Source organism: Rhinatrema bivittatum, chromosome 1, assembly GCF_901001135.1.
Source record: "Rhinatrema bivittatum chromosome 1, aRhiBiv1.1, whole genome shotgun sequence".
Lineage (NCBI taxonomy): Eukaryota > Metazoa > Chordata > Amphibia > Gymnophiona > Rhinatrematidae > Rhinatrema > Rhinatrema bivittatum.
The window spans coordinates 186,997,393-187,024,892 of NC_042615.1; the positions used below are offsets into that span (position 1 = coordinate 186,997,393).

Consider the following 27,500-nt stretch of genomic DNA (forward strand, 5'->3'; position numbering starts at 1 on the left):
GGATGGGGTTATTAAGCTGTGGGGGGGGGGGGGGGCAAGGGAGTGAGGAATAGGGGTCTTGATTCTATCGGGCTTTGACATAGGGGCCCACTGCTGCTGATGCATGCATAATTAAAATGGTTTCTATTGTTGGGGAGTCGGGGCTGCCTCAACTGGCTGCCCTGGGTTCAAACGGGGGTCAGCACTGCCCACTGCTCAACCTCCCCATTTGGCTGTGGTTTATATTTGGAGCAGATAGTGGCCCTTTAAGACTATGACAGTCCGTGAGTTTGGGGCCGCCGTCTTGTTAAAGGGCTGTTCACTGCCTTCTTTTGTGTCATGGTGTGTGTGTGGCCACGATACATAAGAATGCGCCATTGAGCCATGATGTGTTTTGGGGGGAGGGGCCCCACTATCTCAGCAACACCTCTGCCCCCCCTCCCCCTGCGATAGTGGGACCCCTCCTGCAAAAAAAACCCAAAATGTAGCGGCTTGATGAATCTAGGGGAAAAATAGAAATGTTACAAAAAAATGTGCCTTCTATAAAATATCCTAATATATTAACTTTAGGGGATTGATATGAAAGATTTGCCTTTCTACTGTAACTCTACAATAAATATTGCCACATGATTCTAGCATAGGATTATCAGTTTTCTTTACTCACACAGCACAGTTTTCACATATTTGTCAGCCCCTTTTCCTGCTCTTCCTTAGTGAAATGTAGCATAAGTGTCAAGTTTGCAATTGCCATCCAATCAATATTATCACACCATCTGAATAATGCTGTGTAATGTGACATTGTCTACTCAGTTGCTACATTCCTTAGGACCTGTGAATGCTATCACATTGAAAATGAACACCAATTGTGCTGACGGACAGCAACAGTTGCTTTACATAATTTATAATGATGCAACTTTGACATGCTGTGCCAAATTAGATACATTTCATGTGCCACAGTCAGAGATGCTCATGTTATTTAGAGAAGCTCGGTGAATGTACAAATGCCAACACATCTAGTGAAAGCAGGGTTTCCCAATTGAGAATATCTCAGCAAATGTCAACCTGCAACACAACCGTTAAGGTGAATTTTGAAAGTCCAGGGTGAGCATCAATTAGGGAATGCGCAAATAAGTTGGGCTTCAAGCGCAACCATTGTATTTTAAAAGCTGCCCAGAATACGCACATATCTCCCGCTGCGCGCACATCTGGCTCCAATTCAAAAAGAGGCATGGTCTGGGCGGGGCATCCGTGGGGCATAGGCATTCTGGACTGGGGGCGAGGGATTTGCATGCAAATACTTACATACTTGGGCTCGCGCCCAGGTCTACTGCTGCACAAGTTTACTTCTGCTATGGAGGAGGTATAAGTTTAAAAAAAAAAAGAAAAGTAGCCACATCTGAGGTGAAGGCTATTAAACCGGGGGGGGGTTGGAGGACCTAGCTCTTAACTGGACGAATTGGTGGAAGGACTGGAGAAACTGGTAATGGGATGGTCGTGTGTCCCTTTTAAAAATCCCCTGACTTATGCGGTAGAAGCGGGATTTGCGCGCCCACTTAAAATAAGGCACACGTGTGTGCAGCCAGACTGTTTTATGGTTGTGCACATGTACACACGCAACTTATAAAATGGCCACATCCCTGGGTGTATGCCAGTTTGAAAGTTACTGTCCCTGTGAGTAGATTTTATCCTTTATGGGACAGAATCACCAAGCATTTTTCCCCCTCAGAACAGAAAGGGAGAAAAGCTTTAGTAACTCAGGCCCTATGTGCTATAACAACCATGGAAATGTGTCCAGGCATCTGCTTATAAAATGCAGTAAATTAGGGGATAGGCCATAATTTTTGATATGAACATTATTAGGAAAAGTTCTATTTGCTATAATCAAAGCCTTCTCTTGCCTTGGTCCTCAGAATCCTAATATGACAAGGATGCAATCATCTCTTTTTCCTCTGACCCTTTTACTTTTCATTTGTTCACTAGTTTTTGAAATGGCAAAATTTTCCCTGCAAGGTATTTGCTCTAATAGAACTGAGTCATCCATAAAATGCTCTATGGCTTAGAGCCCACTGTGCACATCATGGATTATCTTTTTTTTTTGTTGTTGTTTTGTTTTTTTGTAGTATAGAATATACTACCTGTCCACAAGGACTGAACAACCCACTGCAGTCGGACAGGGCTTCACCCAGCACGCCACTGGCAGAATATGATTGTTTCAAAGAATTTGCATGCTTCCATTTTGATCTCTTTCAATTTTGGAATCATTTCCCCATATTATCTCAAACTGTGCCTTTCAATAACAGTGAACCTGACAGGATTAAAGGTAATTTAGAGGCAATAAGTAAGAGGCAGAATTATAATAGCAAGTTTCATCTTAATGCTGGGATGTTTTCAGTGATCCATTCTACTGTAAAAGATGAAAACTGCAAGGGAAAAAAAATGCCACACAGTCATTCACTCTCTTACTGCTTCTAGAGAGTACGCAGATCAATGTTTTCTCCATTAAAGTAATCAGGACTGCATATTATATTTTATGAGTACAAATACATTTAGAAGAACATAGCAAATTACAATGTAGAAGCCTCAGCAGAACCTCCTTCTAAGTTGCAACACTGGTAAATGAAATGAGTTCTACATGGCATGCCAGCTTAATGTATAAAGACAGTGAACAGTCTGCTGCATGAAAGACCTGCAGTCTAATTCCCAACACGGCAGCTCTTGAATCATAACTGTGCTTGCAGTGAGATTCAGAAAGTATTGATTCGTTGGGTGTGTCTCTATGCATATACTGTGTGGAGGAAGGTCATTCTTTACTGACACAACTCAGTGGCGAGAGAAAACTTTGACATACAGCCCTAAGCAAAGAATTATCACGCTTCTGTGCACAGCAGTGGATATTAACAACGGTTTACAGTGGAACAAAAATCCATACTAGTCCTCCTACATTCTGCATTATAATTTTTCCTATGAAAGTTTAATTGGTTATAGCTTCTGTGACCATGGATTTAATTTTTTTTTTTTCGTTGAGCAGAAAATACAGCAGTAAAAGATGTCCCAATAATGCAATGGTCACAAATTTAGTGTCCTCTTTTGCCAAGGTTTATTTCTATTCTGAATCTAGGGTCAAGGCCTTTGGAAAGAGAAAGTCAATTTCCCTTCTGAGCCTTTTTTTTCGGTGAAGATGTCCGATGTAATTTTCCATTATACTTTTTCTCTTTCTTCAAATTTGTCAATAGTTTTCAACTACATTGGGGACAGCCTGTATTTAGATCACAACATGTAATATAATAAAATGCAGCTTCTGTCTGTCATGCTCCCTTCCCGTGAATGAAGTGTGGTGTCCCACCTCTGGAATTATTGATTGGTTGCAAGGAGACAGTGTCTCGAGAATGGCCTGTTCAGCCCAATGTGCTGCCGCAGGAAAGAGGAAACCATAACCTGACACAATTGCTAGAAGACCAGAAACTCTACTGAGGTTTTGTCTATGTTACCCCCACTCTGGCTTGACTCGCTGCCAAAACCCCATGCTTGAACACCTAAAATGTCACGGACATGGTTGAAGCCAGATCATTCCCCTTCTTCCCTTGTGTGTCTCAGAAACACACAAACTCTCCATTTCAATCAAACACACAAACATATACACAATTTTAAAAGATACACAGTTCCCAACAAAATAGCTTCTCATCCACATACATATTTACACACAGCTACATTCTTGTTCAGTTATACACACACACACACACACCAATTAAATACAATGAAAATATGACTAAATAAGCAAATCACATGTTCCTGGATTAGTGGTTTTGAGGTTAGGCCAGGGTTTCCCAAACTTGACCTGGGGAGCCCACAGCCAGTCAGGTTTTCAGGATAGCCACAATAAATATGCATGAGATATATTTGCATATTCATTGTGGCTACCCTGAAAACCTGACTGGCTGTGGAGTCCCCAAGACAAGTTTGGGAAGCCCAAACATGTCTTGGGGGTGGTTTTATTGGTAAGATAAGTTATTTAAATATTTGGGGTTGGGAGATGTGCTTCAGACATTATAATGAAGAGAGATGTCCCGCCACCTAGTAGATGGTGCATATGGCTACAGCCTCATAATAGGCTAGCTACAACTCTATTTAACATGCACAATGGCATATCAGGGAACCTAATTTTCAAACCTATTTCTGATACAGTATTTGCATGTGTAAGTGGACACGTGGAGATTTATCCAGTGGGCGCTGCACAGTTTATAAAATGCTGTGTTATGTTTCGGTATGTGTGAATATATCCAATGCAAGAAAACACTTATTTTCTCTATTTATTTTATTAAGATATGCACATATATTGTAGGCACTAAATAAAATAATAAAACACGCCCAAATAATAATCCTGATTTATACACAGATATTCAAAGTGAGTTCAGTGCTATTTAGCTGGATAAGCGGGACTTTGCAGCTAAGTAGCATCCGCTGAATATACCCCTAAGTTCAGCACCTGCTGCTTAGTTGTATAAGTGCCTTATACGGCTAAAAGTTACACATACAAAAAGTAGGTGTGTACTGGACCGATCAGGGATGGAACGAGTTAGCTATATAACTTATACAGGTAACTACCGATATTCAGAGTTATCCGCATAAGTATACATGTAATTTTAGACGTCCCATAGAGCAGATCTAAACTTAGCCGAGTACACTTATTCGGCTAAGTGCGTATATATATGCATAAATTCAGTGGCTTCGCTGTGCTGCTGAATATTCCTCATAGCTTAGCCAAATAAGTAGCAATATTCGCTCTTATCCGGTTAAGCTAATTGTATAAGTTAGACCAGGTATAGAGCTGGTAGCGCCTTGACTGTGGACATTCAGCGGTATAGCCATGCCGATGAACTTCCTTTATAACTTAGCCAGATAAGACATATCCAGCTAAGGCCTGGATTCATCATTCTTTTGCAGAATGATGAATCCTGCGAAAAAGGGGGGCGGGGGAGTGAAGGAGGGCGGGCCTGCAAAACCTTGCAGCCTTCGCACCACGGCGGTGCACCGGCTGCCGGCTTTCACACCAAATAGTGCACCATGCTAATGCCGACGATATCGTTACTAACCTTATTGCCTGCAGCGAAGACACTGCTGAATCTGCCCCCTCGCCGCCCCGACTCGAATTTGCATGCTATCACATGTGAAAAGGGTCTTTTCGCATGTAATAAAGGCTTATTGCATGCGATATGGCCGTATCGCGTGCGATAAGCCTTTAGAAAATAACCCCGTAAGTTACTTAACTGGCCAACCCTCAATATCAGGCCTAAAATGTATTTCTGAACTTCACACTGGAGCACCATAACCCACCCTCTTTTTTTCCTCTGGCAAAATGTATGTGCAAAATGGAAAATGCGTGCATACTCTCGGCGTTTATAAAATAGCATAGTCACGAGTAAATACTGTTTACGTCCATATATGCTATTTTTATGTGTGAGACACCTTTGAAACCATCATTGTCTGAATTATCAACAGCAATATCTGAATTATCAAGAAGTCTTCTCACCCAGTAAAAATGTTGCTAGCAATAATTTATGGGATTGATAGTTGCTTGGTTTTGATTGATAGTAAATATTTCTACTCTTATCATAAGGCTTGGGGGGGGGGGGTGACTACACGGAGCAGCAATTACTACTCTTGAGGAAAACATGGGGGTATCCTGCATGGACTAGCAGAAACTACCATAAGAAGCTTGCTGGGCAGGCTGAATGGGCCATCTGGTCCTTTTCTGCCGTCGTTACTATGCTACTATGAACATTTACTCCTTAACTTGTGTATTAAAATGCCACTTAGCAGGGGTTGCACTAAATTTTAGCATGTACCCATAAAACATAGCCTCCATATGGTATGAACTCTATTAGCATGCAAGCTAAATCATAAAACTGTAGCTTCTGCTAAACTGAACATGTGCAGCCCTCTTTTTTTCATGGCTCATCTCTCTGGCTGCAATACTGTAGTGAAGAGGAACTGAAAAAAGAGGCTTCCAAGAGAGGAAAACCCAGACCAAAAACATGCACCTCAGAGGTCTACCAAGGAGGAGAATGACTGGCATCAGAAGGTATCTCTTGCAGCCCTGGCACATCCCATTGATGCCAGGCAGGGAAATCTGCCAGCTCTGAATCACAAGCATCTGATTATTATTCCCCCCTCTACTGTCACACTGTAATGCTGGATTAAGCAATGGCATATTGACAGCCATTCATGCTGAAGCCTCAGAGCCCTTGAAGTTGTTTTTGGACAGACTAACTAACCACAGCAATGACAGTAATTGCCATCACTATATGCCAGCAAAGGAAGTTCAGACATTTTTGCTGTATGCTACTTGTTTTTCTAAATTAATCCACTTGTATTGTTCCACTATGTTGTTTTTCAGAACTGAATCAGTATTGTGTTCAGCACAATTTATTGCTGGAAAGAAGCTGACCTATCCCGATATAAGGGTAGTGAGGCCACAACTGGGAAGTACTCCACCTCCAGATCCCAGGAGTGTGACCCAGGTAGAGAGGGCAGAGGTTAGGTGTGGTCTGGCAACCACAATATAAATGTAGGCAAGCCCTCCCATTAACCTCTTCTTTGAGCAGTTTTTTAAAGAGCTCACCTCCTTTGTTTTTGCTGTGAAAAGTTCATCCCAACTTATCTGTTCATGTGCACCTGCTTCCCAGTTGCTCTTGCAGGCTGTTTCCTGGTTGAGGCCTCCTGCTGCTGCTGCAGCTAGATGCATGTTGGTTGGCAGCGATGGAGGCAAATGGTTTTGCAGCCAGATTGGACTGAGCATGTGGTGAGTGACCTTGTGGGCTAGGAGTGTGTGGGCGGTTGTGCGGCGTTGCAAGCCTGTTTAGCTATTGCTGAGCTGGCGGTATTTGCATGTTAAAACAGGGGTGCATGCTGGGCAGGAGGGAGGCATTTGGTTCAGGACTGCAAGGTGGCTCCATTGTGCACAGTTGAGCAGTATTTGGAAGAGTGGGGTTGGATTTTTCCAGCTTAGAGGGAGCAATTGTGTGTTGCAGAGTCAATCCCCCACCCTGGTTTTGCCTGACCCCATCGAGGCCTTCCTAGTTTGTCGTGACTCCCCAATCATGGCCTCAGTGGTCTGCCCTGCAACCCCAGTGTAACAACCATGTAGAAGAATGGGACAATTTTTTAGAATTCGTCGCTTATGTTCTTCTCAAGATGATTTCATCAATCAAGCAAAGATTTTGAGTGATCGTTTCATACAGAGAGGCTACCCTAAAAGATGTGTAAGGCGAGCTTTTCTTCGAGCCAAATACACAAACAGGGATTGGTTATTTTTTCCCAAGGATAAACAAACAGAAGAATTGATAACATGTGTGGTACCTTTTTCTCCGATGGCATCTACATTCAAGCAACTGATTCACCAGAATTGGCAAATTTTACAACATCATGGTGAATTTCAATCACGACCTAGATTTACTTACACAAGAGGATCTAATTTGAAAGACCAACTTGTGCACTCAGATTCCACCATCCCTTTATCTAAACCAACTACTGGCTCACATACAGCATGTGGTGCCTGCTCTGTATGTATAAATATGCTTGTGACGTCAGTTATTGAATTTGACAACCCTCCAATGTCAGTACATTTAAGACAAAACACCACATGTAGATCTGCAGGTGTTATTTACATGATCCGATGTCCATGTAAAATGACATACGTTGGCAAAACTACAAGACAACTCCGGACTCATATTATTGAACATCGTTCAAGTTTAGTTACACAACGTGAAACTGCACCAATTGTATCTCATTGTTTTGAAAAGAAACACAGTTTTGCAGAATTGCAGATCTGTGTATTGGAACAGATAATGCCCCATTGGCGTGGAGGGGATCTGGATAAACAACTTCTGAGAGCTGAACAAAGGTGGATACATCTCTTGGGCACTCTCCATCCAAATGGATTAAACGCTGAATTAGAACTTAATGTGTTTCTGTGAAGGCAAACCTGATACTGACGTCATGCTCCACCAGAATCCATAGCCTTGCTAAAGATAAACTTGATACTGACGTCACTCGTGTGAATGACGTGTGCGGTCTGGATTGGTTGATTTCGCCTTATAAGCTCGCGTCCGAGGCTAAGATGGTCTCTGTTCGTTCAAAGATGTTGTGAGACGGTGTTGTCCTGCTTTAAGGTTGGAGTGATTGCCGATCCCAGATAAGTGATTTACTTATTCAGATATTCAAAGTTGTTAATCTTCCATAAAATTGTTTTAATACAGGTATTTATTCAACAGAGAAAGACTGTTTCCTTTTGACAAAGAATTCTATACTGCAGCTCCTGATGAAGCAGCAAGCGCTGCGAAACTTCGGCCGTATGTTGAGCTTTGTTAATAACTGAGCTTTGTCAAGATTAATGAACTCTGTTTGAAATTGAGCTTTATTAGATTGAGCCCTATAAAAATACAGTACTGAAGATTTAATGAATAACCTGAAAAGTCCGATTGAAAAAATTGAAAAATTTGAAAAAATTAGAATACTAAGGACTGCCGCAGATGATTAGAGGTCCGGGCGGCTCTCGTTTGGAAACTATAGAGAACACGCTGTCAGGCTTGATGATGCGGCTAAATACTAAAAATAATAAAATTGCATAAAATTACAAAAAATTAAACATTAATAAATTCTTCTGGGAAGCGGCATAATTATTATAATATTGTTTGGAGTTTGACATTTCCTTTTTTTGGATTGAATTAATGTCGATGGAAATTGTCTGAGTTCTTTTTTGAGACGAAGAATGGAGAGGTCCATGATCAAGAGAGTTTGGCCCCCCTCCTCCTGTCCTCAATCCATCGGCAGAACATGTGGCTCCTGATATTTAAAAAACAAAAGAAAACAAAGATGATGCGTATTGAGAGCACCATCACTCAGTGTTGCTGCGCTACATCTGGATGTTCTGCTGCTCTAACTGTAGGCAATACCCTCTTGTTCCTTGGCTTTCCTTTATCCATATTCATGGCAAGGGAAGAGCTCAATAACCCACAATCCAGTGGGAGCACTGAGAGGAGAGAATCACCTTGCTGGTGTCTGAAAAGAATTGGTAAGTACTGCTTTGGGAAATTTATAGAAAAAAGTTTTGGGGAGAAGTAAACTATTGTGGTGTATTATTTAGTGTGTTTGTGTGTCTATATTAAATAGCTAGTCAGAGGGCAGTCAAAACCAGGAGTTTGTGTGTCCTGGTACCTGTGGGAAACAATGACATAGGAAAATGTGGGAGAGAGGTTCTAGAAGCCAAATTTAGGCTCTTAGGTAGAAAGCTGAAATCCAGAACCTCCAGAGTAGCATTCTCTGAAATGCTCCCTGTTCTACGGGCAGGTCCCCAGAGGCAGGCAGAACTCTGGGTTCTCAATGTTTGGATGAGATGATGGTAAAAGGAAGAGGGATTCCATTTTGTAAGAAAGGGGGGATCCTTTTAGGGAAGGGGGAGTCTTTTCTGAAGGGACGGACTCCACGTTAACCAGGATGGAACCAGGCTGTTGGCACTAACCTTTAAAAAGGAGATAGAGCAGCTTTTAAACTAAATCAAAGAGGAAAGCCGACAGTTGCTCAACAGCTCATGGTTCAGAGGGAGGTATCTTCAAATGATACCCTAACTCTAATGCTTCATTAGTATCCCAATAGAGGGGCTCTAATAACAAGAAAAGTAGTCCAAGTGCCTATAATTAAAAACTCACCTGAGCTAAACGATTCCAATATATCCCTGTCCACTGAAAAGCAGAATGTTAATACAAACAAAAAACACATTTTGAAATGTTTGTATGCTAATGCCAGAAGTCTAAGAAGTAAGATGGGAGAGTTTGAGTGTATAGCAGTGAATGATGGCATAGACTTAATTGGTATCTCAGAGACATAGTAGAAAGAGGATAATCAATGGGATAGTGCTATACCAGGGTACAAATAATATTGCAATGACAGAGAGGAGCATCTTGGTGGCAATTTTAGTGGGCAATTTTATTATTTTGGATAATTTACAAGTTTTTTAATATGTTAAACTTTTATATGATTTATTTTACCATTTTAGTTTTAAATTTTGATATCGTTAATTTAAATTGCCTCACTGGACCGGGACTAATGCTTGTTCCTCATTTACAATGTAAACCGACATGAAGTGAAAAACAAATGATTGGTATTTTAAAAAAAAAAAAATCTAATTAAATAAATAAATAAAATGGAAAGTTTGTAAAGGCATAAAAGCCTCTCTTCAAGTCCAAAAATTCCTGCCTGTCCCGAGGAAATGCTATGCAGCAATTAATGCGGTCAGACACTGCTGTGATGACCTGGTCCAGACAGCGGGAAAAAGTGGTTTGGGACATTCCCCTCACGACCCTCTACTATCGTTTGGAAGGAGCTGGTTGCCATGAAATGCAGGGTGGCCAACAGTTTGGTGAGGCCTGGCACAGCGTGAGACATTTCAGTGACCGGATCCTAATCCCCTTGGATTTCTTCATATAATTCCAGGATAGCACGAGAGCTGAGGCAATGCCTGCAAACCACATAATCCTCTTGCATGCCCAGCAATGAGGCTCAAGGAGGAAAGATGTGCTCCCTGTATCTCCTCTGCTGTGGCCGCCTGCATGCCTGATGCTGCCATGGGTCCCCACTCCCTGCTGGACCAGTGACTCAGCCTCTAGTGCAGGGACTTTCCTAGGAGGAGTTGAACAGCCTTTGCCTGCTCTTGTGGTTGTTGCTTGTTCCTCTTGTTGTCTGTGGCGAGTCTCCTGAAGCATCCAGTATCCCCCAAGTAAACTTGCCACAAACATTATGGGTTTAGAAAGACAGGCCATGTAAGAACAGGTTTTTTTATTAAGCCAGGAGGATCTCATAGGTGTGTCTGATAGAATACCTCTTTTTATCACGCATCATGATCTCTGCGATAATAGCCGCAATCCGCTATAACGGCCATAGACATGCGATAAAATGTTTTTTCCCCATATCACAAAAAAAAAAGATGTAGTTATTCCGTGGTAGGAGACCCCAATTTGCATTAACTCCTCCCACTTGCATAATAAATGCTAAATTTGCATGCTAACTTGCATTGCAATATATATCGTGTGTTAGACCAATTTAACATGCATTTGGGCCCTAATGCATTTTGATGAATGATCTGGAAACTGTGTTAGACTTTATGTATGTGTGCATACATGAGAGAGTAAGGATAAAAATGTATGAACACCCCACCTCCAAATATTCGTGACAATCTCATATTGACTGGACTCAAAAGTTCCCAGGTATGGAGAGTGTGTGTATGTATGTGTGTTGGGAGGTTATCCTTATTAGTTTTCGTTATTGGGTGGCGTTTGATGTGTCTGCTGTTTTAAAATATTTTATTGGTGTTTGAGAAATATTAAAAAAGTTTTTATATGAGTTTTTAATTAATAGATGTTTTATTAATCACTCTTTTTTGATAATTGTTTTTATTTTTATCAGAATGATTTGGTAATGCTGGGTTGGGGTACTAGCAGGTGAATTTTCAAAGAAGTTATGCATGTAAATGTAACATTCTATTGTAGCAATTTTCAAAAGCCCAATCACACACGTAAAACACATCCACACAAAGTCATTAGCTGTTACGATCGTGGACCCTTGGGCCAGCTGAGACAGTGGATGGTATGCTGTGGAGGCCCACAGCGAGCGTCACAGCAGGGACAGAGAGGCTTCACCACTGGAAGTCCGCGGTCCCCCCAGGAAGAGCCCATAGGGACCAGGACCTCTTGGACTTAGGTGGGATCCTATGCGACCAAGGATCCAGGCTGCGGCCAAAGAGAAGGACGGAGGATGGCTGGGCCCAGGTAGATGAAGAGTCTTCACCCTTGGAAGCCCTCGGCTCCCCCGGGAGGAGCCTGTGAGAGCCCGAGCCACTGGGACTTAGGAGAATCCTCTGGGCCAGCAAGTACCGGATACCTGGGATGATGGAAGAAGCCAAAGTTGGAGTCCAAGAGCGAAGCCAGGTCAAAAGCCAGAAATCAGAGATCCAAACCAAAGCCAGGGACGAAAGCTGAAGACTGAGTCGTGGGATGGAGCCGGGTCAAAAGCCAGAAGTCAAAGCAAAACCAAGAGCAGAAGCTGAAGACGAAGTCAGGAGACGAAGCAGGGTCAGAAGCCAGGAGTCAAGAGTCAGCGGAGGTGAACCGAAGTCCAACGCAGCAACTAGAGACACAGAAGACTGTGGAACCTCGTTGCAAGGCAAGGAAGGAGCCTGGCTGCAGGACTTAAGTTGGGCTGAGCGTCTGATGTCATCTGGAGGCAGTCCTGTGGTTTCCCGTGCTGGCCCCTTTAAATCACCAGCTCCTGCGTGCACACTTGCCTAGGGGGCAGGGCCAGCCACAAAGGAATGCCGGCATCTCCCTCAAGGAGGGAGAGCCGCGGCAGAGGCCTGGACAGGCCGAATCGGGACCACAGTGACCCAGGTCGGCCTCGAGGTAGGTGGGGGGCCCAGGGCCGTAACATTAGCAGCCAATTCAAGACATGATTGGTTGGTAAGAGGCTATTTTTGAGATGCTATTTATTGTTGAGACAGTGTTCGGGGTCGCAGAATCCTGCCCTGCCTCAACCTCAGCACTGGCTGTAGTTGCCGGGCTCAGCTAAGGAAGTCCCACTTCCATGGCTTTACTCTCTATAAAAAGAATACATTTCAGAGTTGAATGAAGAAATAGCATACAAGGAATAGCAGCCAGGAAGTAGTTCTTCAAAATCAATGCCACCTTATCAAAAGTCCACCAGTAGGAGGGCCTATAGGAATGTGACTGGCAGGGCCGGTGCAAACCACTGTGCAAGCCGTGCACTTGCACAGGGCAGTGGCCTGGATGGGGTGGTGGCCGCAGAGCCCTGACTGAGTTAAGAGAGTTGCTGGTGCCACCGCACCACAGAGAAGAAGAGAAGACGCAGTGCCACAGTGGCTAAGAAGAGAAAGTTGGCAGGCTGCACGGCGGTTCCCAACCCGCCATGCAGTGAAAATGCAGTGGCGGAGGAGTTGTAGTGCCATAAGGTGAAGAGAGGAGCCCTGCAGCTGTGCGGCGCATTGCAAGTTGCTCTGCGGCAAAGATAATCGATTTGCAGGGCCTCGCAGCAAAGAAAAGGAAGAGCCTTAGGGCCACACGGTGGTTTCCAACCTGCCATGTGGAGAAGATGAGACACAGAGACGCGAGGTCAAACTGAGGAGCTGCAGGACAGCCAGAAGAAAAAAACAAGCCACCAGGCAGCTCCAAACCTGCCCTGTGGAAGAAGTAGAGGGCTAGGGCTGCTGGGAGAAGCCCTTAGTGTATGTGTGATCAGGAGGAAACCTGTGTGTGTCTAAGCTTGTGTGTGTCTGAACATCTATGTGTGTGTGTGTGGGTGTCTGAGCATATATGTATGTATGTGTGGGTGTCTAAGCAGATGTGGAGTATGTGTGGGTGTCTGAGCATGTATATCTGTGTGTGAATATGTGTTTGAGCAAAAAGGGGAGTGTGTATGGGTGTCTGAGTTTGTACATGTGAGAGGAGGTATATTTGTGAAAGAGGGAGTATGTGTGTGTGTGTGAGAGAGAGGGAGCACTGAGACAAATGCAAATTCTGGGGATGATGGAATAAGAGATCTAAATAGTAGTAGTATTTATTATTTAATTTAGATTTTTTGTTACCATGAGGTATATACCAATTATTGTATTTTAATTTTATTTAATTTTATCTTTAATTTTTAACTCTATTTATTTTATTTTTCATTTTACAATGTAAACCGTTTTGACAAAAAAACCTTGTTTTGAAAAACGGTATATAAATACTTTTAAATAAATAAATAAAATAAATAGTAAGTTCTTTCTGAGCAGTAAATAAAATTCTATCATGTCTGGGAAAGGCAGAGGCTGAGGGAAACCCTTAGGTGGCAGAGGAGCTCTAAAAGTGAGTTACCCAACAAAAACAAAGAGGGATTTTTTTCAAATAAAAAATGTCAGGAGAGGCAGGCACCTGCAGCCGTAAGAAACTGAAATATGGAGAGGATGAGCCACCACCACCTGTTTTTCTCCCTTTTAGTTTGGAGGGGAGGGAAAGGGCAGGCATTAGCAGCAATAGGACACCAGTAGTGCCATTGGAGGTATAAGTGCAAGTCGTAAAAGAAAGCACCAGCAGTGCAAACCTTTTTAGTTAGTGCTGAAGAGGTAGTAAAAGCCGTTTTGTAAGAAGCTTCTTCTGAATGTGAAGCAGAATCTCCTTTTAAAAGATTCCCAGAAGTGGAAATGGGAGAGCTGTTAGATGATGACACTAGTTTTGGAGGATTAGTAAGCAGTGTCTTAGCCTCTAGTGATGGAGGAATGAAGGCGAGAGTTGATGTTGGTGAGAGAGAGCAGGTGATGCCCCTGCTACTTTTTCTCAGAGTTCATCTGCCTACACCACTACTTCAATGTCAGCATCATCCAGCTCCAAGAATGCAGACAGAGGCAAGGGATCATGAAAGAAATCTGGATGCACTTTCAAATGAGGGAAGATCCGTGCTTTGCTCAGTGTAATCATTGTGCCAAAGACAACAGCTGAGGCAATCAAATTCTGAGATGATGTAACATCTGGAGAACCAGCATCCGCTTAAACATTCAGCTGGTGATGGTAGTAGCAGTGGTCAGGGGAACCTTTCTTCAATCCAGAGGACACTGTTTTGAAAGGGGACGAGTGTTCCTCTAGCTGCTCCCACATCCTTGGCTCCTTCCACTAGCCAGGTGACAGGCCAGTACCCAGCAGTTCCCTGCTATACATCATAAATGACAGCCCACAATAGAGGAAATGGGGTGGTGTTCGGTCATACCATCTCAGGGAAAGAGGCAGGCAGCTACCAAAGTGGTGACCAGGAGCACTGGCGAAATGATTGCTTTAGATGATCAGTCTCTACAGTTGGTGAGAATGTGGGTTTCAAGCATTTATTGCAGGTAACAGCGTCAAACTACAAACTGCCCTCCAGGACCACTTTTAGTAGAAAGGTCATCTCCAAGCTATACAATCAGTATCATGGTTACATCCAGGCACTGCTGGCCAAGGCAGAAGGGAACAATGTGCATTTCACTAGCGACATCTGGACAGCTACAAATGTCTCACACTCTTTCCTCTCTCTGAAGGTACATGGGGCACTCCATGAAGTTAGCATGGGGCACATTTAAAACTAATCGGAGAAAGTTCTTTTTTACTCAACGCACAATTAAACTCTGGAATTTGTTGCCAGAGGATGTGGTTAGTGCAGTTAGTATAGCTGTGTTTAAAAAAGGATTGGATAAGTTCTTGGAGGAGAAGTCCATTACCTGCTATTAAGTGCACTTAGAGAATAGCCACTGCCATTAGCAATGGTAACATGGAATAGACTTAGTTTTTGGGTACTTGCCAGGTTCTTATGGCCTGGATTGGCCACTGTTGGAAATAGGATGCTGGGCTTGATGGACCCTTGGTCTGACCCGGTATGGCATTTTCTTATGTTCTTATGTGTCACCTAGTTGAGGTAGGGGCAGGCAGCAGCTCCACAGGGGATGGAGTATCAGGGTTCAGGTGGGCTTTGCTGCATACCCACTTTGTGGATGAGGCCCATAGCTCGGCCATTATTTTAGCAACAATCAGAGAGATGCTGGAGGGCTGGCAGCTGGACCAGAGAGCTAGAAATCGAAATGCAGGATTCTTCGTGACTGACAATGCCTTTAATATGTTAAAGGCAATATCCAAAGGGGGGATATCAGGGTGTACGATGCTTAGGTCACACTCTGCACCTTGTCCAAAAAGAGGCCCTGGGACTGGGGTCCAGGGAATGTTAACTTACATAAGTTAATAGAGAAGTTCAGGAGAATAGCTGGACACTTCCACAGAAGTGTGAAGGTGGGGCAGCTTCTCCATGAAAAGCAGGATGATTTTGAGATCCTCACAAGCATCTCATTCAAGATGTGGGTACCCACTGGAATTCTACCTACATGATGTTGCAGAGGCTAGTCGAGCAGAAGTCACCTCTTCATGAACTGTCTTGGTAAACAGAGATAGATGTGTTGTATCACCTAGGGCAACAGGATTTGGTAGTCATGAGACAACTGGTGAAAATCCTCAAGCCCTTTAAGGATGTCACAGAGGGGCTGAGTGCCAGAAGCAGCACTTTGTGTGATATCATCCCCACTGTAAATGTCCTGGCAGAAATGTTGGAGGACTTTCAACCGCAAACGGGAATGACAGCTGAGATGGACTCCTTGCAAAAGCAGATGACAGAGAGACTAAGACCTCTCACCAAAAAGATCACATACATGCTCACTACATTATGTGATCCCCATGTGAAAGGGAGACTCACCCTCCAGGCCAACTGTCAACACATATGAAGAGCATGCTGACAGAGAAGGTCCATGACTAGAGTGCCAGAGGCTGATGCGAGGAGGAATGTAGTAGAGGAGGAAACACCATCCACGGATATCTCGGACAGTAGCATAAGTCAGAGCAGCACCCTATCATTGACACCTAGTACTCCCTCCTCCACTGAAAAACATCAAAGCTATGTTGCCCATAAAGAATCCTCACTTCTGGCACAAGCATAACAAAAGCAACTGGGAGAAAAGACACATGGCCAACCCAAGCAAAGGAAACAGCAGAACAAATCTCTGTTACATACTTTCTTGTAGAGACCATTGAGGACATGGACACAGATGTACTGACATATTTGTTGGATTAAGGAACCACACTTGATACAATATCAAAGTAGCTAAGGAAGTGTGGAGAAAGTAAAGGTTCTTATACACTTTAAGTATTTCTCAAATTCTTTATTACATAGGCAACCCCTCTTGTAAAAACAATTCTAGTTAACAGTTTCTGCCAATGTTCCCCGACACGGACTCCGTGTTTCACCTGAAGGCTGCTTCAGGAGGGATGGCACCATAGATTCTAAACACAAGGTCTAGTGCCAGACCAGCTAAAGCTGGCAATTCTAAAACCCTTACTAAAAAAACCAAACTTGTCACCAACAGACCCAGCCAACTTCCGTCCCATAGCTAACTTACCTCTGATTGCCAAACTGATGGAGAAAATAGTCAACAAGCAACTCTCGGAATACCTAGAAGAAAATAACATACTTGCCCCATCTCAGTACGGCTTCCGTAAATCATTAAACACAGAATCCCTCGTATTATCACTTATGGACACCATCCTCATAACCCTGGAGAAAAGACAACCCTATCTTCTTGTTCTCTTAGATCTTTTTCCGCGGCTTTCGACATAGTAAAACATGCAATACTATTAGAATGTCTCGCAGACATTGGCATCAAGGGAACTGCACTCAGCTGGTTTAATTCCTTTCTGTGTAACAGGTTCTTTAAGGTCAGGATAAACAATAAAGAATCTCACCCGGAGAGTGCGAGAGGAGAAAGAACTTTGCTTCCCTACCTCATTACCAGCATCTGTTCGATCCGGGGCTAAGCGCTTGGAGCTTTCCCCGACGGTAATCGCTGATTGCTGAGAGCTGTGACGTCAAGGGGCGGACCAGGAGGCGGGACAAGGAAGCGGCCTATATCATCGGCCCAACAGAACACCTTTCTGAGAGTGTGAGAGGAGAAAGAACTTTGCTTCCCTACCTCATTGCCAGCAGCTGTTCGATCCGGGGGTAAGCGCTGACTGCTGAGAGCTGTGACGTCAAGGGGCGGACCAGGAGGCGGGACCCGGAACCGGCCTATATCATTGACCCAACAGAACACCTTTCCGAGAGTGCGAGAGGAGAAAGAACTTTGCTTCCCTACCTCATTACCAGCAGCTGTTCGATCCGGGGGTAAGCGCTTGGAGCTTTCCCTGACGGTAATCGCTGACTGCTGAGAGCTGTGACGTCAAGGGGTGGACCAGGAGGCGGGACCTGGAAGCGGACTATATCATCAGCCTGTTAGCGGCGCGCAGCAGACGCCAGCGCGCCTAAGGGGCGCGCGCTGGGCTTTGCCTGGCTTCGCAGGGATTCGCCTTAAGGTAGTCTTGCTCCTTAAAATTGTTTACTTTTTATAAACTAGTAGACTGCTTTATTTCTTGAGGTAATATTGAATATTTGTTGTTTCTCCTTTATAACATTTATACTTGTTGATTTAAACTGGCAGCATAGATTGAGACGAAGTGTATGCTCCCCTTTGAATTTGGTAAAACAGATTATAGGAACCAATTATGCCTCCTAAGTGGAAGGGGAAGGTTAGGGTTTTTCCCTCCCTTTCCCTACCTTCTCCTATTCAACAGGAGATCAGCCATTTCTTGGTCTCTCCTGCACTCAAAAAACAAGGAACCGAGGAGACTGATGTGCCAGGTAGCTTGGGAGAACTACCTGGCCTGGCAGAGGAGGCGTCCTTAAGCCCCTTCAGATTACCTCCAGCACAGAGAGTTAGTGAGGAGACTCCAGAAGGGGTAAACCTAAATAACAGCGTTACCATTCCTGAAGCGGGAGTAAGTTCAACCCGCGTTAAAGGAAGTCCTGAAGTGGTCACTTTAGATATACTTTGGGAAATGATGGCTGGTATGATGTCTAACATTAAAGGTTTAGATAAAAAAGTAGATGCACCAAGTGTTGGTAATCAAAGAGGTTTTCTATTGACCCAGAAACAAATAAAAGAGACAACAGAAATAATTAAAAAATTGGAAGAAGGGGAAAAAATAGTAAAAAATGTTAATGCTGCAGTGGTGAAAGATAGGGAGATATTGGCAAGGAGAATAGAGTCTTTAGAAAACAACTCCAAGCGTCTTAATTTAAGATTTCTTAACTTTCCCAGAATTGTAGGGGAAGTACCTTTAATTACAGTAAAAAAGTCTGAAGCTCTGGCGCTGACACCGGGGCTCCAAAGTGGTTGGCAGTCCTCCTTCCCCTTTACGTGGGCGCTGGGTAAGATGCGGTATTTGGGGGTTTGGGTCCCTTGGGACCTGCGTCTTCTGTATGACTTAAATATTACAGAAAAAATAGATGCTATTCTATTGCAGCTGACGGCATGGACTCTCCTCCCGCTGAGTTTTTTCGGGAGGTGTGCGCTGATTAAAATGATCCTGGTTCCTAAGCTCTTATACCTGCTTCACATGCTCCCATGTTGGTTAACGGTTCGGGATGTGCAGCGGTTACATGGGGGTCTGTCTCGATTTCTATGGAAAGGGAAGCGTGCAAGGATAAAATACACTGTTTTACAATATGCTCGGGAGGTGGGAGGGTATGGTGTGCCTGACTTTCGACTTTACAATGCTGCCTGTCAATTACGGTTTGTGGGAGAATGGCTTACGGGGAAATACTGCTATTGTGAAGAAGGTTTACTGTCTAGTATGTCTGCTCCCTGGTTGCCTCTTTCTCTTCTTCAGGTGGATATGAAGAAACTGCAAGCTTTGACCTACCCGAGGTGGCTGTTATCCCCGTGTATTAAGGCCTGGCGCTGGCTGCGTCAACTGACTGGGTTGAAGGGTCTTTCCTCGCTGTTGATGCCATTTCTCGGTAACTTGGATTTTCACCCCGGGCTGGATTGCCGCGGTATTTTTCAGTTTTGGGCTTCTAAGGGGGCGACCTACGTATATCACTTGTTTGACTCAGACACTCAAGAGATTCTGGACTTCCAAACTTTGACTAGTAATTATCACTTGTCGCCTAAACATTTTTTTAGATATCTACAGGCGCGCCACTACATTCAGACTTTTCGATGGACTAAGGAGGATGTGGCTGCAGAATCACTCTTTGCCACTAACATCTCCGACATTATTAGTATGACTAATTCCATTAAGAGCTGGAAACGCTTGTGTGGGGAGTATAAAAGGCTTGATCACCTCACTGTTTTGGCTTCTCGTTGGACATCTGTATTGCACAACACAGTGACTCCTGAGCAAGTGAAACGTTGGTTTCAGTCCTTACACACGTAGAATCCAGACCTGGGGCTTCGGGAATTACAATATCGTATTCTACATATGTCATACTATGATGATGTCAGGCGGTTTCGGATGGGGCTCACTGACACTCCGCTCTGTATAAAATGTGGTGGGGAGGAGGGTACCTTGGTTCACAGTTTACTCCTTTGCGCCACGGTCACTCCCTTTTGGACCCGGGTGATGCAGACTATTTCTCAATGCACTGGTCTTCCCACGCGATGCGAGGGGCAGGCACTGACTACCCACCCACTGTATGCGGTGAGCCCTTGCCCACCAGCCAAAGCCAAATTCGCACGGCTGGCGATGCTGCTGGCGTGCAGGACTATACTTCATGTATGGGTGGACCCGCAAGGTGCGGCCTCTGAGGCGGCTTGGTATACCAGGATGACAGTGGAGCTGCAATTGGAGCATCTGGATTGCATTTCAGGGCATCGTACAAGGGACCAGCTATATGAAGCATGTTGGCAGACTTTCTTTCAGGGCCTTCCTGGAGGGACACAAGCTACCTTGCTTATCTCTGGCTATTCTAACGATTGGACTTAACTCAATTCCCTGGACCCGGGGAGGGGATTGGGGGGCGTAGGGGGGGGGGGGAGGGGATAGGAGAATGTGTGGGTGTGGCTGGGGATGGATGGGTAGGGGGAACAGGTGGGGGGGAGGCCGTGCAGGGTGCAGAACCACTCTCTGCATGGCGGATTATTGTTGGGGTGGGGGTGGAGGGACAATGTCGTGGGTTTGGGGTCTGAATAGGGTAATAAAACACGGAAAATGGAAAATGTGGGTCACGGGCTAGGGGTCGCTATGCGAGTGTTCGCATATATGGTTAAAAGTTTCTGGGAGAAGTGACTGTTCGTGGAGTTTGTTTGTATTGTTTCTGCCCAGTATTCTGTTTCTGTATCTTTGGCGCGTGTTGGGCGCTATGTTTATTATATTTTTTGGACTGCCCGCTGCTCTTGACTCAATAAAAATTATTTTGAAAAAAAAAAAAAAAAGTTTCTTTCAGACAAGCTTGGTTTTGTTCCAGAAAATACTCCTGCAGTTAATAATTGCTACTTTTTACCCAAGTCTAGAAATGTAAACAATAGATCTGAATTACCCTTTCAGGGTGATCTCACTAATTTCTTGCAAGATTCATCTGCACAAGTTATAGAATGGGGTAATTTATTGGTTTCTTTTTCCTCTTCTGAAGAAATAAATCAAATTATGAAAAGATATTTTAATAAGTATCCTATTGAATATTTTGAAAAACCTGTCAAAATATTTCCAGACTTAGTAGCATCCACCTAGATCAGGAGGAAGGCTTTTTTAGCCTTTCGACAAGAGGTTGTCTCCCTGGGGTTTACATTTACACTACGGTATCCTTGTAAATGTCTGATTAAAAAACAGGAAGATATATACATATTTTTCATGCCTGATCAGTTTAAAACTTTTCTTGCTGAAAGAAAATTACCAACCTCATCCCCAGTATCTAAAGATTAGAAAGTAAAGAGAAGTGCAGGTTTTATGTTAATGCCATTGTTGGAATTATTTCGATAAACTCCCTTTTGATTTTCATCATCAGGTATAACACTCTCCACTTTTAGCTTGATATGTTAATGGTATTGGTAAAGGATTATAAAATGTTATGGATTTATGCTCTTTATTTCTTTTTGTTATTCATATCTTTCCATTCCATGTATTTCTGATGCAAACAATTTAATATGTTTGTAATTCGTATTGAAAATCATAAATAAAGAATTAAAAAAAAAAAAAAAAGAATCTCATCCCGTCCTCTCCGACCAGGGAGTCCCCCAAGGATCCTCCCTCTCACCCACTTTCTTCAACATCTACCTTCTCCCGCTCTGCCACTTACTCACAAATCTAAAGCTAACTCATTACCTCTATGCGGACGATGTACAAATTCTCATCCTGATCATAGAATCCCTACATAAAACCATGATCCACTGGAACAACTGCCTTCAGTCAATTAAGCATCTGCTCTCAAGCCTCAACCTAGTTCTCAACTCCAACAAGACGGAGATCCTCATCATTTCTCAAGACAAAAATAACGTCATTCTTAATCCACCAAGTTCTCCTCAACTTACCAACTCAAATTTTAATCAATCACCTTATGTTAGAGATCTAGGAGTCATGCTTGACAACCAGCTAAACTTAAAAAAATTTGTAAACAACACCACAAAGGAATGTTTTTACAAACTGCAAGTCCTCAGAAAACTGAAGCCACTCCTTCACTTCAATGACTTCCGTATGGTGCTACAATCCATCATTCTATCTAAAATCGACTATTGCAACTCCCTGCTGCTCGGACTCCCCGCCAATACCATCAAACCTTTACAGATGGTTCAGAACTCCGCCGCCAGAATTCTCACCAATTCCAATAAAAGAGAACACATCACCCCCATCCTTCTAAACCTACACTGGCTGCCCATTAAATACAGGATCCTTTTTAAAGTTCTCACAACTATCCACAAAGCGACGCACAACCTCTCCCCCCTCATTTTAAGCACCCAATTGCGGGGGGGCATATAGTGTGCATACAAATGCACACTATATGCCCCCCCAGCAAAAACATCCTTATGGAAGCATGCCTTATCTACAGCAGGCCCCCCTCAATGGAATGCGCTCCCCCTGGACCTCAGACAAGAACCCTGCCCATCGGCTTTCAAAAAAAAAACTCAAAACTTGGCTCTTCAGCCAAGCTTTTCCTGAAACATAACAACTCTTTGGTTTTAGCAACGGGCTTATCTATTATCCATTGTCCATTATCTCCTCACAGTTCGCATCTTTCTTGACCCTTTCCGACAAGTTCCCCTACCCTCGATTTAGTTTCAGTTTTCCAGGCTCTGGTCCTTCTCTAATTTGATATTCACATCCTTGTATGATAAGCATTATATTAGGCGTTGTCAAAGTTTACTCATGTAATCCAACTCATGATTTGTTTCTAATGTTGCTCCTTGGATTACTTTTCCCAAATGTATTTACCCATTCCCATAGCTCAATGAATGTAACTACTATGTCTATTTTACCTGCGCTTTTATGATTATATTTACTCTTCTGTAATCATTTTGGTGGTCTCTTGGACCGATTCATAGTATAGATTATACTGTTTGAGTTCTTTTGTCCCAGTTACTCGTATTTCCTGTTCTATGTATTGCCATCGTGCGAAGTTGCAGTTTCATTGTAAACCGGCTTGATTTGTATGTCATACAGGAATGCCGGTATATAAAAGTTAAAAATAAATAAATAAATAAACACTCTTCACCTGGAAAGCATCAATATGTATGTATTAAAGAACTGATAAATACCTACAGTGTATAAGAACCTTTACTTTCTCCACACTCCCTTAGCTACTCTGACATATTAGTCCCACAAGTCCACTGTCTGGTTAGACCTAGCTAGAGTGGCTCTGCGCTATCCACTAAAAATTGCATGCACATGTACTCACAGTCAGGCTATTTTATAACATCGTGCATATAAGCGTGTATGTTATAAAATGGCTGCATCCGTGGGCGCAGGCTGACAAATGCATGCACATGTATGCCCGCATGCCTGTTTAAAAGTTACCATCTTAGAAAAAGGAAGGGTTATTTCTATAAGTAAATGGACCTGCAGGATTTTTGCATTCCTTTCATTTAGCCTATAGTTGTTTAAATCAGAGCATGGTTCATAATCTCAGGATGCAAAAATACAATTAGAATTGTCTTTACTGACTCTCTCCATGTACCACTGTCTGAAAGTCCTATACCCCATTTGAACTCTCAGTCAGAAAATCTTCAGTATTTGGCTGCTTTCTAATTGAAATTATAGAGACCAAAGAACAGCCTGGACTAAAGAGATATGGAAGGATAACATTTTGTTATCCTCTCAAGAGAAGATTTAGGTACTGTATATTGATTTACTGCTCTAAAAGATTTAGCTTAAGAATCTATACATAATTTGATCAGTTTTCATCATACATCCTTTGAAAAGAGAAATAAAACATTGTATTTATACTATGAGATCTTACAGTATATTCAAAAAAATCATTTGAATCCATGATAAATTGAATCGCTAATCATTAGCTTTATTTTTTCAACTCAACATCAGAATTTAAAAATAAATCACTTTAGAGTATTCTCATATTAAATAAACTATACTCAGTACTTCAGTGACCTTACCATTTATTTCAACATAGTATGTTCCTATGGAGGTTTAAGTACAGTTAGTAATTGTAATTTTCATCTCTATGGCTTCCAAGTTCTGTTTTCTTGCCATTCAAAAGCCTCTCTGTTTTATTCACAAATGCAAATACAAGCAATTAAAGAAAAATTTAGATGAAATACTGAAGAGCTTGTTAGGTTTTTATCATTATCTTAACCAGTGGTAACTGTAATTTACAGTACTAATTAATTAGCAAATTGCCCTTTGGATTTAAAATTGTTGGAAAGGTGAGTCCATCTTTAAAACCATGCAGAACATGAGGCAGTTGGTCACTATACTTTCAGAAAGCCAGTGTGTCAGCAGTACAGCTGTATAGTATATTTTACCTGATAGACCAACAAGAGAGAGCATTTTATTGGCAACATGAATATTCATCCTCTTTCCAGAAAAAGTCCATTGTCGATTTACATCATTGTAAAACTTTTAAATATGCCCTCTAGGATTAAAGAATATTTTACTCCAAGTCCCAATTAAAAGAATAAAAGCTCCGTTTAGAGGATATAGGAGGCAAGGCAAATTGAAAATGTTGTAGAGTACATGATCAAATGACTGAACAAATAAAATAATAGAACGGTCAACGACCAGATATACAACATATAGACATGCAATTACTCATAACAGATTATACAACTATGGAACATTAACAGCAAAACAATAGTATTTTAAATACATTTACCTTATTCCTTTCAAATTTTTGTTTCAATGTATTTTTCTTGTAAATAATTCCATGAAACCACATTTTTTGCACTCTCCTAGATTGCATGAAATGCATCTTCCTCATTACTGAGAAAAATGACTAGCATAGTAACGTCCAGAAGACCAGAAAGTTTCCACACTTTTCCTACAGCTATAATTCTTAAGAGAATCCTCCACCAGCTTACAGAGTATTATGATTAACAGTCCAGACCAGAAAGATAACATTCCATTCCCAATTTTTCTTAAGGAAACGTTAAGAGAAATATTATCAATATAACTAATCCAAACTACAAAAGTACATTATCTGAGATATGGTTTAGCTAGGTTTTTAATCTGAATGATAAAGTTGTGTCAAGTTGCTTGACCAAATTCAGCTTTTTTCTTTCTTTGAATTTGTCCTGTGTGCCAGAAAATTTGCCAATTACAACCTGGCCTCTCTTTCACTCTGTGAATACAGATAAAGATATATAGATACATATGCATGCAAAGGTTCATCATCTCTTGATTATCTAATGACACCCCCAATTATGGAAAATGTATATGCAAACAGTAGAATCTTAAAAATGTATTTTATGGCAATTCAATACAGAAATAAGCAGCCGTGTTGTCAACTGCTGTACTTCTTTTTAACAAAAAAGCTGCTATGGAATTTAAAGTTTCATTACAACGGAATCATATGATTACCACGTCCAAAGAATTTTGATTGAGTTCTTAGGAATGGCAGTTCTTTATCTCTGCATCTCATCTGGCTCTGGTAACCTATTGCTGGTGACAACCTTTGCATATTCTGACGCTGATGTGTAAGGAGTGCGCAGCAAATCAGGGCTATCAAAATCCACATGGAAGAGACCAAATCGTTTGCTGTAGCCCTCGATCCACTCAAAGTTATCCAGAAGAGACCAAGCAAAATAGCCTTTAATGTTGACCTTATCAAGACAGATGCCTGAAATGGGGGGAAAAATAAAATAAAATCACATCCATGCTGTTATAAAGTTCAATGCCTGTGCCTAGCACTAATAGAGTCATGTTTTTCAATTCAAGTTTTAAACATTTGTATGCATGAAAATCAATGCTAGTTTAAAGGTTTAGAAAAATGAATGGCACATATGCTTAGCTCCTGTAGCAGACCTATCTGAGACTGTAAGGACTATAATGAAAAGGCACGTTGTAAAGAGCTTTACTGACATCACCAGAAAGGTCAGCTTCCCCCTTTTTTTCTGTTTCACAATCTGCGTGTCCAATTTCCTAATCATAGATGTGATCCAAGTCTTCTCCCATATCTAATTCTTGCTAGCAGTTTTTTTTTTTTAACCTACTCAAATATACTTCCTCATTTTCAAGCCTGTGTTCTTACAGCACGCCCACTTTCTTTCTGCTTTCTGCACACTGTGCCTTGCTGTCTTGAAAATGTGTCAGTGCATTGATGATAACTGTTATTGACTTTGAATCTTAACATACTGAACAACAGATTCAATTGCCTGTTTTAAGTCTGAATGGTGATCACTTCTTCCCTGTTTGGCAATTAGGTCATGTGTGCATTGCCTCGGATCTGAAAACATCATTTGCTAAAAACCCTTCGCTGCTTCTTTCCAACATCATAGCAATGATCATTATTATAAAAGGTTTGAATTAAATTCTAGTTTAAGGCTTACAGTAATTTGATCTTTCATGTCAGGTTCCCAGGCGTTGAACAACTTTTCTTTTCAAAGCATCTTGCAAGATTTGTTTTTTTCTTTTTTTTTGGATCCTGCAGCTTCTTCCTGCTTCATTGTTTCCAGCTCAATCATAACCAGTCTTTTTTGAGTTATGGTAAAATAAGCCTTCAATTGCAACTACCCAGGGTTTTTCACCTATTTTACATCCCCTTCCCAACTCACTTAGCCAGTCATTCCAGCAACAGTTCTCAGCCAGAGGCCATGCACCAGGCCCTTTCCAGAACTATGCAATCACGGGTACTAAAGTCTTGCCATCAGGAGTCACTGCTATAAGAGAACTAGGACTCCTCCTCTCCAGGGCTTAAAAAAAGTGCCTCCACAGTATCCCTAGCCTCAGCTGGCCTAGGGAGCAGAAATCAAAACATGATCCTTCACATGGCAGTGCACTGTACTTGCCATTGAACCATCTGGCTGGTCTTATAAAGTTGCTTTTAATTTAGCATGTTTAAGGCCTTTGCCTTAATTCAGGGCTTCCAAAACCTGTTATAAGGACCCCACAGCTAGTTGGGTTTGAAGATATCTACAAATCATATCCATGAGATAAATTAGCATATACTGTTTCCAATGCATTCAAATTTAGCTCATATCTATTCACTGTGGATTTCTTGGCTGTGGGGTCCTCAAGACAGGTTTGCGTATACCCAGTGTTTCTCAGGCCATTCTTCGAGCACCCCCTAGCCGTTAAGGTTTTCAGGATATTCATAATTATGCATGAGGTAGAGCTGTGTGTGGTAGTATCAGCAAATGGCAGAAGATTTCCTGGAAATCATCCAGTTTTCTAAAATACAGTTTTATCAAAGCAAATGGGAAATGTGAGTAGAAGTCACATGGACTGAGGTATCCCTGAAGCATCTTTGTTGCCAATGTTGTGAGAAAAGTAATGACAGTCTCAAAGTTTTTGCATAGTGGTCCAAAAGTAGTACACTGATAAACTTAACCGTAAGGGCAGGATGCAGATGGCCTCTTTGTTGCCCTCACTGTGGAACTCAGACAGAATTCTATCTAGCTAGCTGAGTATCAGAGGAACCCTTCACCCTTGTGT

The 27,500-nt window shown here is 42.3% G+C and overlaps 1 protein-coding gene across 9 annotated transcripts in view; it reads right to left on the bottom strand.

Moving 5' to 3' along the window:
• Positions 1–23,885: 23,885 nt before the first annotated feature.
• Positions 23,886–27,500, bottom strand: part of LCTL (lactase like) — a 241,435-nt gene continuing 237,820 nt past the window's right edge. For 8 of the 9 annotated variants that reach the window (XM_029590227.1, XM_029590210.1, XM_029590244.1 and 5 more), the window contains one exon: positions 23,886–25,686. In XM_029590227.1, coding sequence (XP_029446087.1) covers positions 25,472–25,686 — 215 coding nt within the window. In that variant the 3' untranslated portion in view covers positions 23,886–25,471. The remainder of the gene's footprint in view (positions 25,687–27,500) is intronic. The other variant, XM_029590271.1, reaches the window with a different exon arrangement.